This window comes from Theropithecus gelada, chromosome 7b (assembly GCF_003255815.1).
Source record: "Theropithecus gelada isolate Dixy chromosome 7b, Tgel_1.0, whole genome shotgun sequence".
Lineage (NCBI taxonomy): Eukaryota > Metazoa > Chordata > Mammalia > Primates > Cercopithecidae > Theropithecus > Theropithecus gelada.
Window position 1 is genome coordinate 54,168,917 of NC_037675.1, and position 14,016 is coordinate 54,182,932.

A 14,016-nucleotide genomic window follows, 5' to 3' on the forward strand; every position below is an offset into this window, starting at 1 on the left:
GGCATGCCAGGTGCCAAGGGTGTGTGCTCACGGGAGAGTGGTCCTCAGGGGATACAGCTTTCTGGAGGAAGTGGTATCTAAACTGAAAGCGAACCAGGTGATTTTATTGAAAAGTATTACCCCAAGTGAGAGGCTCATTAACGCTCTGCAAAGAAATCACAGCAGCAGAATGCCATCTATCTGCAGAAGAACCAGACTAATCTGGAGAGGAAATTCGCCTACCATCTGAGCCAGGCCATCATCAGATGAAAAAAGTGAAGGAGAAGTACAAAGAACCAACAGAAGAAATCAATGAAATAGGAAATTAAGCTGTAGCTCATAGACCTTACTGAAGAAAAGGAAAAACAAAATCCAAAACAAAGCCAATAGCTTAGCCTTCATCCAGGCTTAGCCCAGGCTGTAGGAAGCAGGCCTGCCACAAATGCCCTGAGGGAAAGGAAATGAGCAACCCAAATACCAGCCCCTAGTTCTGAGATAGCTTTGGATTTGAAAAGACAGGACAAGAGGAAACCAAGGAGACTCAAGGTGTCAGCTAGAAGCCTCCGAGGAATATCCTGGAGTGGCCTCAGAAGCCAGGCTGAGAGCAAAGAAAAAACTGTGTGAGGAAGAGGTGTTGGGGAAGGGGAAGAGGAAGGGAAGGACTTGCCCAAACCCTGAAAGTGTCAGCGACCCTACTGGCGAGCCAGGAAAATTCAGAGGCTGAGGACCCTGAGTGTGACCAGCCTGTCATCAGGGAGGGTGAGGAAGAGCAGGATGTTGAAGATGAAAGCCCAGGGAGGACTACAACATGGCTGAAAATAAGGCAGAATCCAAAACAGACAAGGAGGCAGTCCCTGCAGAATAAGGAAACTCTAAATGTCCTTAATGCTGAAGCTGGAAAGACAACATACGCTTACTTGACAAGCTAGAAATGCAGAATCAGCTAGGTGTGGTGGCTCACACATGTAATCGCAGCACTCTGGGAGGCTAAGGTGGGCAGATCAATTGAAGCCAGGTGTTCGAGACCAGTCTGGCCAACATGATGAAACCTTGTAGCTGGGTGTGGTGGTGTACACCTGTAATCCCAGCTACTGGGGAGGCTGAGGCACGAAAATCGCTTGAACCCAGGAGGCAGAAGTAACAGTGAGCCAAGATCATGCCACTGCACTCCAGCCTGGGCAACAGAGCAAGACTCCCTCTCAAAAAACAAAAAGAAAAGTTGAGTCATACATTTCAGGTCAGGTCTGCACAAACAGATTACAACGAAATATTTATTGGAATTGAATACTTCAAAACTGTGAAAAGTACTATGTAAAAAAGACATATCTAAACATTTTTAAAGTACCCAAAGGAGTAAAGGAAATTGATTTTTAAAAAACCTGTTTATCCCAGCAAGTGGCTCATTGACTATTAGGCCAATGGGGATGCCACCATCAACAGCCGTGACAGGCTATCCTTACCCCTGAGGTTCATCTGATGAGCTGGTGTGCCACTGGATTCTTCTTTGCTCTTATAACAAGAAATGGATGTGTCTTTGAAGGTGCACCAATATTGCTTGTAACCTTTCAAAGTCAGCTTTTTTGGCCTATGTATCAAACAGAATTAACAACAAAATCACTTTGAAGTAACTTTATTGACGCTATATTAGCAAAGTTTCACAATATTAAGTCTGGGGTCAAGTTTTACACGTGCTGACATCGATCCCCCTTCGTCAGTGTCTTAGAGTCAGTGCTGCTGTAACTGGATGTGAGCCTCCCTTCTCAATCTACTCTAGAAGATCACACAAACAGCGTGCCTGTGTTCCAGTATTCTGCAGCCGTAGTCATCACATCTATCACTGACCAGGAGGTCACATGGGAAGGGCAGGAAAAGAAAGGTGAAGTAAATGTCAGTAATTGGAAGATTCCTAAATCCTGTAATTACCTGCAGGTTTATGGGTGTCTGCAGAGTTGCCTTGGGGCCTCTATAAAGATGCAAGTTTACCTGGCAGGACTGAAAGTGGGGGAAGTGCTGCTTTCTCCAGGGTAAATTCCAATGGTGACATTAACTTGCCACTCCAATGTCAAACACAGAAGGAAGATGACAGAGCAGTCATGAGGGTGTGTAAGGACCTTAAGGTGCAGGTAGATGAGAAATGTGTCAAGGGGGAAGGAGAAAGGGTAGGGTAGTGGCATCTGAAATCATGCCCTTATCTCAGAAATGTTCCATATTTTGAACTGTTGTTATGTTCAGCTACGGTAAATGTTTTATTCTAGAGTAGTTTTATCTTATATAGTAGAAAACAGTATTTTCCATGTCACCTCCTTTCCTTTTTCTCCTCTCTGCCTTAATGCCGAGCTCTCTTGATTCTGGGCAATGCAGCTGGATAGAGTGTTTACAAATCTTGATCAGATATACTAGAACTTCATATACAATGTTCCATGAACAAATGAACAGAGTTCAATAGAATCTTGCGCTCTGAACGAGGAAATAATCGCTGGCAGTAACACAGTTCGTTATGTACTGCTTCCAACTGAGGCCCAGAAGGGCTGTGCCACTGTATTACTGTTTCAGCATCTGTATGATGCAATCTAGGTTTCACAATCTTTTTTTAAAAGAAAAATGTTTATCTGATAAAAGAATGAGCATTGTGATTTTAATTTCGTAAAAGTGGTTATTTTCTCTCATGGTAATTTGGTGTTCACCTAACTGGTAAATCCGTTTACAGTAGATGTGTTAGTCAAACTTACAGTTAGTTTCAATGTGACTATGACTATAAAACTGACAGTCATTAATATTTGGAATCCCTCCTCTTTTTGTACTTACTTGAAAACTTTAATATAGTCAGCAAGTTCAGGAATGGAAGTAATGTCACCCTAGGAGAGAGTTAAATCCTTTTTTATTTTTTTTAAATATTTCAAATTCTTTCTAACATTTGGTATCTGATATCAAGAACTAGCTTACTTAATAAACAGAACGACATAAAATACAGATGATAAAGATTTTAACACAATCACATTACATGGTCTTATGGACCATATTCTTGGTACAAAGGCATTTTCAAATAGCATAAAAGGTTAACAAAATTTTCATCAAAATGGCGATTGATACAACTCATAAGAATATGTTATCTTTAATACCGCTGAAACTATAGCTGCATCTAAATCTGCACACTGTAAAAGGCCCAAAGTGTTTCTTCAGCAGTAACTAATCCCTATACTTAAAAACCAAACCCAGCATTTCACAATTTTCCCGAGATCTATTTTTTTCTTTTTGTAATATTTCAAATGTGCACATCACTAAGTGGATTTTTACCATGACTTGAGATTATTTTCCTCTGCAGAAATGTCTTCTCACCACTTGTAGAAGAATTTGCAGAGTATTAGAGTGTTAGATATATTCTAACTGTGTTGAATGCACTAGAGACGAATACATTATTACTTTAGAAACAAACAAACTTCCCAGCAGTGGCAGGAGCACTGCTTAAGGCCAGGACTTTGAGATCAGACTAGACAACACAGTCAGACCCCATCTCTAGAAAAATTAAAAATTTAGCCAGGTGTGGTGGTGCATGCTTGTAGTCTCAGCTACTCAGGAGGCTGAGGCAGGAAATGGCTTGAGCCCTGGAGTTTGAGGATGCAGTGACCACTGCACTCCAGCCTGAGCAACAGAGCAAGACCCTGTCTCAAAACAAAACCACCACTTTCCTCAAAGTTCCTGAAAAATTAACATCTGATTTCTCTCTCTAAAGCATTAAATATTTCTCTCCACCACCCCCCAAATACTTTGAACCTAAATCCACAAAATGGAATGCATCAATTCAAGCTAAATTAATAGGTAAAAAAAAGATTCATCCTACCAAAATTGTTGACGTTTTACCCCCTTCCAAAGTAATCTCCAGGTCTGAAAGGGCAGCATCAACTTCATCAACTTCTTTGTCACTGTTGTTCAAATGATTCTCTGACGTCATGATTGACAGCTTATTGATATGATACTGAAACCAGAATTATTTTATTAAAATAATTGCTATAACTGTAAAACTCTAAGATGAAATTACTATCTGAATCTATATTTAATGTTTTTCAGTACCTAATTGGAAAAGACAGAAGCGTCTGGGAATAGAATGAAAGGAAATAAAGGGCATGGCACCTGAAATCAATATCCTAAACCTGCTAATAAATATTTATCCAAAAGACGTAGGGTCTTTGGACACATACCAATGAATTCATCGTTTGGGGGCCCTTAGACTTAAGAGAGTTAACTGTCCTCAACTCTATTTCACATTAACAGAGATTTGACTTTTTTTTTTTTCATTGTAATCTTCCCTGTGTCTATAACAGGGCCTGTTATCAAGAAATATTGAATAGACATATAGAATATGCATAAGGTCTTTTGTAGAAATGGATGAACACTGAATGCTGTACATTGCTCCTATTACCCAGGAGAAAGTCATCATTACTATGTCAAAAGCTAAAGCTCCACCTTTTCCCCATCCTCGATTCAATGTTCTGTATTCTCATATGTAAGAATGTTTGTACATGAGTACGCACATGGATACCCACATATACGTGGGTGGGGAGGGGTGAAGAGAGAGCAGTCAGTAGTGGTGACTACTCGTATGTAGGCAGGAAAATTTTGGGATACAGAATAGTTATTGATTTTAAATATACTTCAGTAAGTGACTTAGAACCAATATTCATAATCTAATAGATTTTTATGTTAAACCTTAAGTCTTCTACAAAGGTCAGCAGAACCTTTAAATCTTAATCAGTTACCTTTCAAAGCAACAAATGGTGCTCCAAATGTCTGAAGTATTCATTTAATACATTCATTTCATGGGAGCATTTAGTGAACTAATCTGAGGCCACTTACCAATGTTCTTCTGTGTTTTAAGGTTTAGTGACTGGTAATGAATAGTCTCTGGCTACTTCAATTGTGCTGAAATGAGATCTTACAATGGTAGAAATGTCCATGTTCATAAATTACGGAAAATGAGGTAGAGGTTGAGGTCCTCAGGTCCCAAATGTCAGAGTATATTAAGAACCAGGTGAAGAACTGGTCAAAAATACAGATCCTTAGGTTTACTCCAGAGATCCTGATTCAGGAAGTCTGGGGTCCAGCCTGGAATCTGCATTTTTACTTACTGCTCTGGGTAATCCTGATGCAAAATGTCCTTATGAGTCATACTGGAGAAATCCTGGCTGTGAATGGCACTTAAAAAATCCAGCTTTGCTTTCAAAAGTGCAAGGGATATCTTAAATTTCTTAATACATACTCTGACCTAAATGCTTTAAAAACAATGTGACTAATTCATCTACTTTACTTTTTATCTCCACCTTCTTGTTTTTATTATTTTGCTTCTTTTTACTATCATAAATTTACTTTACACAATGATCCAGATGTCCCAAGGAGAGTATACTTCAGAGTACAGGCTCTGTCTGAAAGAAAAAATACTAGGCATCTCCTCCTCACCATACTTTCAGTTTCCTTATTCTGATACTAGATGGTTTCATACAACCTTAGGGTCAGTCTCTGAGAAAGCCTCTAACAACTCAAGGTATCTGTATGCCAAAATACTCTCATTAAATCTAGATTCTAAAATGGTCTTGGAGGGCTATGGTTTTGAGCCCATTCCACTTCCATGAACTGAAACCTATGGTCTTCTGAGGTGTTCTTTCTGTACTGATACAGAATGTCCACGATACATTCGGTGAGGTGGGCTGCAGAATCATGTCATTCTTGTGAGAACACAACTGTGTGTACTCTCATTTTACAAACATGTTTTGAGCACCGACTATGTGCCATGCATATAACAGGCATCTGTTGGTTTTAAAAACAACCATAAACATGACTATTTAATACAAAAATAAAGCAACAGTATATAATCTGTGGTCTTTCACACATATTTTACAGGTATTATTATTCTATCATTGGCAAAACCTCCACTAGAAAATCATGAGCCTGTATCAAAGTGAGAAGGATGCAGGAAGAAAGCCATAACCAGGTAAGGGAACTCCCAACAAACTGCTCCAGAATTTAATTCAAGAAATTCGCCAGAGAGTCAGAATTATCTGGAAACACAATACAGGATCCTAATTGGCTCATTAAGCAAGTTCCTAGAAAATAACTGAAAATATCTGTCACCTGGGATTTTCCTTGTCTACGCTTCTTTGCCACTCTTTTCATTACGTAAACTAAGGTGAAAATTAGCTGTTTTTGCTTTATTTTTTTTTTTGGCTAATCTCACTCCCCATTCTTGCTTTCTAATGGCAACTTTTTGAGTCACAACTGAAAACTTTTCTGGATGCATAAAAGAAGGCATCCAGAAGACTGAGAGCGTTTTTGTGTTCTAAGGAAAAACAAAATCCTTTCTACAGTGAAAAGTTCTTCAGCTGAATGTCAACTCTGCTTCCTGTACTTCTGTTATTTATAGAACACCAACTTCATCAGGACTTTAGGCTGAACCTAGAATCCCGTCATAACCAGGAATACTTGCCAAAGCATTACTCGGGTATCTGAAATTTAAGAAAGATGAATTAATTTGGTCACCAGACCTCAGTATCTGTAAGAATGTGGACGTGTGGATGCCACCTTAAAGTTATTAATGAAGTGGATAATTTTTAAATAAGCTCCCCTATAATTCTGAAGGAGGTGGCATGTAAGAACCACATATGAAAAAACTGGTTTAATCTAAGGAGGCTTGTCAGTTATCTACTTAAGAATTATCACTGTAGAAAAAGGTTTGGTTCCACTAGTCTCTCTAAATCTTATCACCTAAAAGTATTGCTGTGCTACAGCCCATTTTATCATGTGTTGTATCATCCCCAGCTATTTATGAAATCATGTAGGTAAGCTTCAGATTAGATTTCAGAAATCTGATTTTTAATAAATATTTTCTTTCCAAGGAAAAACTGAGGAGCTTTGAGCAGATATATATTTGGGGGTGAGAGGATAATTTTTTTCCTACAAAATAGAGAAAAGTACTTAAGTATACCACTAAACTCTTGGAAAAGATAAAAAAATCAAACTAAAATGTATTTGTTTTGCTTTCCTAAGTGTCTGCTCACTTTCTTAATGGCAAAAATTCTGTCTTGTGAAATGTTACTGGAATTACTATTCCACTTTACTGTTTAAAAATACCTCCCTACCCTTTACCCGAATAGGTCCCATTTCCTAGACCTTTCAACTACCTGCAGGGCTGCAAACATCATCATTTCTTCTTCTGTGCATTCAATTTCTTCCAGGAGAATGGCCCATTTGGCCTGCTCGTAAAGCTGATTGATTCTGATTGCATCATACTGCGGCAAGAGAAATAGTTATTTTGTAATATATAACCTTTACCATGGAAAAATTTCAAACTCTGAATATTCAATTGACAAGAAAAATTTAATACTTTTTTTTTCCTGGGATTTTAATTTACAACCAAGAATTTTTATTTACAATCAAGTATTATTAGAAGGATACCTATAGGGTCAGTCATGCATATATATGCCCACATCTAATTTTCTGTTAAAAATGACATTAAAGGCCAGGCACAGTGGCTCACGCCTGTAATCCCAGCACTTTGGGAGGCCGAGGCAGGGGGATCACGAGATCAGGAGATCAAGACCATTCTGGCTAACACGGTGAAACCCTGTCTCTAGTAAAACTACAAAAAAAAAATTAGCTGGGTGTGGTGGCGGGTGCCTATAGTCCCAGCTACTCGGGAGACTGAGGCAGGAGAATGGCGTGAACCTGGGAGGGGGAGCTGGCAGTGAGCCGAGATCGCACCACTGCACTCCAGCCTGGGTGACAGAGCAAGACTCTGTCTCACAAAAAAAAAAAAAGACATTAAAATATGACAGAGAATAATTGATTTTCCTGTATTAAAAGTAGATCCTGTATGTTATTTTTCAGGGAAATAACCACTAGACATTATAGCCTTTAACATAAGAAATCTAATTTGATGACATTAAAGTAAGGCAGAACTACCAATTATTTTTCAGGGTTGTTACTGCAACTTGCCATACTAAAATGTAATCAGAAAGCAAATTATTTTGGGGAACATTTTGTTCACTGTGGAGAAGCATACCCAGATAAAGTGGCAAGTCCGTGGAAACAGCAGTTATTTTAAGTATGCAAAATACAGGGCAAATATACTTGTGGAAAATGTTTACTTATATGTTATTCAATTATCCATTTAATTATATAAATAAAAGTCAACAGTAATGCCTTAAGAATACCATAGATTTGAGTATTCCTTATCCAGAATGCTTGAGACCTTCTGTTTTGAATTTAGAATTTGTATAGATGTTGGAATATTCCATTATACCAGTTGAGTGTGCCTAACATAGAAATCCAAAATGAGCATATCCTTTCAGCATCATGTCAGCCCTCACAAGTTTTAGCTTGTGGAGCACTCTACATTTTCAAATTAGGAATGCTCAACATGTGTTTTAGAATGTTGACAAAATACATCTCCACTCCCCTCACAAATGTTAACTATTCCCAAAGTAGCTTTGGCTTTACTAAAAGTAGATAAGATGTGGCCTGAAAATGAATTAAAATTATTTTCTATAATTTTATTATAGAGATTTTACTGTTGTATAAAGAATTACTTAAGCATATAATAAAAGATGATAAACATAACATTAAAATCTAGACTACAGTCTAAACATGAAAAGGATGAGAGGGTAGCCAAGATAGGTTTTTTCCCCCAGGCTGAAAGAGAAGTAGAAGATTCAAACCTCTGTGCCAAGTGTTTTCCACGGGGGAAAAAAGCTCCATATTTATAGCAAAGTTAAATCTTACCAGAAAAGTGAAGTACTATGGTAGCAGAGATAATACCAATCATAGTAAAGACAAATAACAGTGTTTGCCTGTTACAGAGGAAAAATATGTAGACCTAAGAAAAATTTGGCTGGGCATGGTGGCTCAGGCCGGTAGTCCCAGCACTTTGGGAGGCTGAGGCAGGAGGATGACTTCCGCCCAGGAGTTTTGAGACCGGCTTGGATGAAAAAGTGAGACTCTGTCTCTACAGAAAATAAAGTTAGCCAGGTATGGCTGGGTGAGCCTGCAGTCCCAGCTACTTGGGAGGCTGACGTGGGAGAATGGCTTGAGTCCAGGACTTTGAGGTTGCAGTGAGCCATGATCATGCCACTGCATCCAGCCTGGGGGACAGAATGAGACCCTGTCTCAAGAAAAAACCTTTTTTTTGAAGCAACATCTTTTGGCACGTAATTAGTAATCTAAAAGTAATTGAAAAGGTAATCTTTCTGAAACTTTTCTTTTACTTAAATAGAGTTGAAGAGAGGTCTTAAATTTTAAAAATGAACTTTGCCAATTCTTTTTTTGTTTGTTTGTTTGAGATGCAGTCTTGCCCTGTTGCCTAGGTGGGAGTGCAGTGGCACAATCTCGGCTCACTGCAAGCTCCACCTTCCAGGTTCAAGCGATTCTCCTTCCTCAGCCTCCCGAGTAGCTGGCATTACCAGCGCGCGCCACCATGTCTGGCTAATTTTTGTATTTTTAGTAGAGACGGGTGGGCTCTCAAAGTGCTAAGATTACAGGCGTGAGCCACCGCACCCGGCCTAAACTTTGTCAATTCTATAGTACCAAACGAGTACCTTTAAAATACAAATCATGCCACATTAAGAGCTTAGAGATTAAAAAAAACAAAAACAAAAACAAAAAAAACCAAAACCAAATCAACCAAAAGTTTCATTATCTTAATAACAACAATAAAAAAGGTTTAGTTATGCTGCCAACCTACTAAAATAGACGTACTTAAAATACAAATACCTTTGCCTAAAGGTTTGGGTTTTTAATAATTATTCAAGATTTCCTATATACAAATAATTCCTTATTCCACCAACTTCCAAAAACAAACATCCATATGAACAAAACAAATAAATGGGGGAAAAAAGATCCCTTTAAACCCTCGGTACCTTTGGATTCAAATCAAAAAAGCTGTAATACTTGAATCGGAGCAGTAAGGCCTCATTTTCCTTCACATCTTGTTCCATGAGAGATCTTGAGGAATCAAGCCATCTGGACAAATTAAGAATAGTGGAAGAAAACAACATAGAATTAAGACAACATTTCTACCTCTAGTTGGATAAAGAAATTCAATTTTATCTATATCTTAAAACTTACCCTTGGTTGATTTTTGCTTTATCAAGAAGAGCTTGAGGTTTGAACATTTTTGCCAAGATTTCTGGTGACGTGATTGGTTGACTGACAGCAAGTATACCAGGATTGCCTTCTGACAAAGCACTGTCACCAAACCAAGCAGAAGTTGGTGACAAAGGGCTTCCATCATGAGCATCGTAAGTGGGGGTCATTGTTTTACTATACAGTCCTGGGCTTGAATATATACTTCCTAATAAGTAACATGAAAAACAGGTAGTAAGTATGCAGTACAGAATCTTAGTTTTCAATAATAACACATACTATGACAAAAAGCACATTGTGAAACAAAAGTTTTATTCTGAAAGGAAAGCTTAGTATATTATTTTACCTGTTATGAGAACATGTGTAATTAATTCTCCTTTTATAACATTAAAATACGTATTAACAAAGCCTTAAGAATATAATTAAGTTGGCAGAAATTTTGGGGGAAAAAAATCAGTTCAAGAGAATTAGAAAATAAGGATATAGCTGAAGCAGACAGACCAACATTTTTTGTCTTTAAATTGTGGCAAGGCTCACCTTTCAGAGGGCCAATGTAAAGAACATCAGTGCCTACAGGAAAGGAAAGAAAGGAATTCAGAAGGTAAAGGAAAGGCAACAACAGAGGACAGAAACAAAAGAATGAAAAGAAAATGAGAAAAAGAAAAAACAGATTTTCCCTAATTGTGAATCATAAACTGAAATACACATTTCAAGTGGATTTCAGAGTACACATTTCAAGTGGATTTAAGAGAACCTTAGAAGCTACAACCTAAGTAAACCAGGTTTTTTTTTGTTCAACTTAAAAGAATGAAGTTGTGCTCTAGTCAAGCACATAGTGACAAACATGTCTACAACTTTTACCACCATTTGAAATCCATATAATTTTAAGGTAACACAATAGAACTGAATTCATTCATATAGATTAAAAATAATTTTATGGTAATGTCTTCTCAGTGAATAAACAGGTTTCAACAGATTTACGAATAAAGTATTTTTTTTAAGTTCTAGGATACAACAAATAAAGTATTAATGCAAAAGAGTAGATAAAAGTTTGCCCTAGAAAGAGTCTAACAGAGATATATTTAATAGTCAAATCCCAAAAGGAAGGGATTATTTATCTTCTGATTTCTTAGTATTAGGGCTAGGCATATAGTAGAGGCTACATAAATAACTATTTGTTACATTAGTCAACTGATGGTACGTGCTTAAACTACAAAAATTAAGGAGATGAATTTAAGGCATTTAAAAATGTTCAGAATGACATTAAGTACAAGCAGCTCCCCCAAGTCCTAGCTCTGTTAAATTATAATTCGTCCTGTAGTCATAATTTTTCAAAAGAAAATGTGTAATAGGTATAACACTGTTCAACAATGTACAGAAAATGGCTTTTCCATTCCCTAAATTTAGGGTTAAGCTTAGGAATCCATCTCCTTTACTACTATTTTTTTTTTTTTTTTTTTTTGAGACGGAGTCTCCCTCTGTTGCCCAGGCTGTAGTGCAGTGGCGCAATCTTGGCTCACTGCAAGCTCCGCCTCCCGGGTTCACACCATTCTCCTGCCTCAGCCTCCTGAGTAGCTGGGACTACAGGCGCCCGCCACCACGCCCGGCTACTTTTTTGTATTTTTAGTAGAGATGGGGTTTCACTATGGTCTTGATCTCCTGACCTTGTGATCCGCCTGCCTCGGCTTCGCAAAGTGCTGGGATTACAGGGGTGAGCCACCGCGCCTGGCCCTTTCTTACTATTTTATAACTCTTCTCCCCATGCAATGATAGAAACACTACCTGTGAAGAAGTGGTGCTAATGCTAGAGATTTTTGTAGCTGTCATGACCTAGTCTAGGAAGCAAAGGCAAAGTTAAAAAAAAAAAGTGTTTACTGAAAATATGTAATCTCTTGCTAGACACAGGATATTTGATTTGATGTCCCTGACATGTGTTCTTCCAATGTTAGTACTAAAAACACTTGTAAAATCCAGGCCGGGTGTGGTGGCTCACGCCTGTAATCTCAGCACCTTGGGAGGCCGAGGCGGGTGAATCACTTGAGGTCAGGAGTTCGAGACCAGCCTGGCCAACATGGTGAAAATAGGAAAATTAGCCAGGAGTGGTGGTGCATGCTATTCGGGAGGCGAGGGCTGCAGTGAGCCAAGATTGAGCCAATGCATTCCAGCCTAGGCAACAAAGAAAGACTCTATCTCAAATACAACAACAAAAAACCCTCTAAAATCCGAACACTGTTAATCCTAAAACACAAAGCAAAGCTGTGAACTCTTTATCAGCATTTAAAGAACACCGGGATCGTTAGTCCTGGGGCTTTAAAAGCTAGATCCTTAAACTAGACAGGTATTTTTCAAAATTAAAATTGTGTGACACCAGGCCGGGCGCGGTGGCTCAAGCCTGTAATCCCAGCACTTTGGGAGGCCGAGACGGGCGGATCACGAGGTCAGGAGATCGAGACCATCCTGGCTAACACGGTGAAACCCCGTCTCTACTAAAAAAAAATACAAAAAAACTAGCTGGGCGCAGTGGCGGGCGCCTGTAGTCCCAGCTACTCGGGAGGCTGAGGCAGGAGAATGGCGCGAACCCGGGAGGCGGAGCTTGCAGTGAGCTGAGATCCGGCCACTGCACTCCAGCCTGGGCGGCAGAGCGAGACTCCGTCTCAAAAAAAAAAAAAAAAAAAAAAAAAAAAATTGTGTGACACCTTTTGAAAGGATTAATTGGGCACCCCACACTTATAAATGGGTTCAACACATTACTCCAACTCAGTTGGGCAAAGGGTATTTCATGCTACAGTATATCTGCGCATGTAGATAAAGTGTGAAAAAACATTAACTTCTAGGCAAAGTCTTGTTTATTTCAAAGATCTGTTAAATAAATCTGTTACAAAGAATGTCAGAATACTGAAAATGTGCACCTGGTGTGCTTATAATTCCTATCCAAAACTGAGTCAAGTTAGAATGGACAATTTGCTTTATAAAGTTTCTAATATAGAAAAGATACTCCCCCTAAATCACTGATAATGGTTTGGATCTGTTTCCCTGCCCAAATCGCACCCCAATGTTGGAGGAGAGGCCTGGTGGGAGGTGACTGGCTCACAGGGGTGGAGTTCTCATAATGGTTTTGCACCATCCCCCCTTGGTACTGTATAGTGAGTGATTTCTCATGAGATCTGGTTGTTTAAAAGTACGTGGCACCTCCCCCCTCCCACCCCTACCTCCTGCTCCAGCCACGTGAAGTGCTGGCTCCTCCTCTGCCTTCCACTGTAATTGTAAGTTTCCTGAGGCCTCCCCAGGAACTGATGCCACTATGCTTCCTGGACAGCCTGCAGAACTGTGAGCCAATTAAACCTCTTTTCTTCTAAGTTACCAAGTCTCAGGTATTTCCTTATAGCAATTCGAGAAGGAATAAATACAGTCACACATTTAATAGAATCAGCCACCCACCCAAATCTCCCTTTCAACTTCCTACAGTTTGTATCTTCTTCAATTCATACTTAATCACTTCATTGTTCTTATTTGTTCTGTAGGCACTATGTGATAATAACTCATTTAGTGTTCACAACAACTCTATTATTCTCACTTCAGAGGAGGAAACTGAGGCAAAGCACGGTTAAATAAATTGTTCAAGGTCAAGAGCAAGTAGGGTGCAGCCAAGCTATAAATCAGCCGGTCTGGGCAGGCGCAGTGGCTCAAGCCTGTAATCCCAGCACTTTGGGAGGCCGAGATGGGCGGATTGCCTGATGTCAGGAGTTCGAGACCAGCCTGGCCAACGTGGTGAAGCCCCGCCTCTACTAAAAAAAAAAATTAGCCAGGCGCGGTGGCGGCATGCCTGTAATACCAGCTACTTGGGAGGCTGAGGCAGGAGAATCGCTTGAACTCGGTAGGCGGAGGTTGCAATAAGAGATTGCACCATTG

General features: G+C 39.2%; 1 protein-coding gene across 4 annotated transcripts in view; it reads right to left on the reverse strand.

Moving 5' to 3' along the window:
* Positions 1-14,016, reverse strand: part of FERMT2 (fermitin family member 2) — a 96,274-nt gene that overhangs the window by 14,700 nt on the left and 67,558 nt on the right. For all 4 annotated transcript variants that reach the window (XM_025392207.1, XM_025392210.1, XM_025392208.1 and 1 more), the window contains exons 5-10: positions 10,090-10,315; positions 9,882-9,984; positions 7,149-7,256; positions 3,818-3,952; positions 2,785-2,834; positions 1,440-1,564 (exon numbers count right to left, since the gene is read on the reverse strand). In XM_025392207.1, coding sequence (XP_025247992.1) covers positions 1,440-1,564; positions 2,785-2,834; positions 3,818-3,952; positions 7,149-7,256; positions 9,882-9,984; positions 10,090-10,315 — 747 coding nt within the window. The remainder of the gene's footprint in view (positions 1-1,439; positions 1,565-2,784; positions 2,835-3,817; positions 3,953-7,148; positions 7,257-9,881; positions 9,985-10,089; positions 10,316-14,016) is intronic.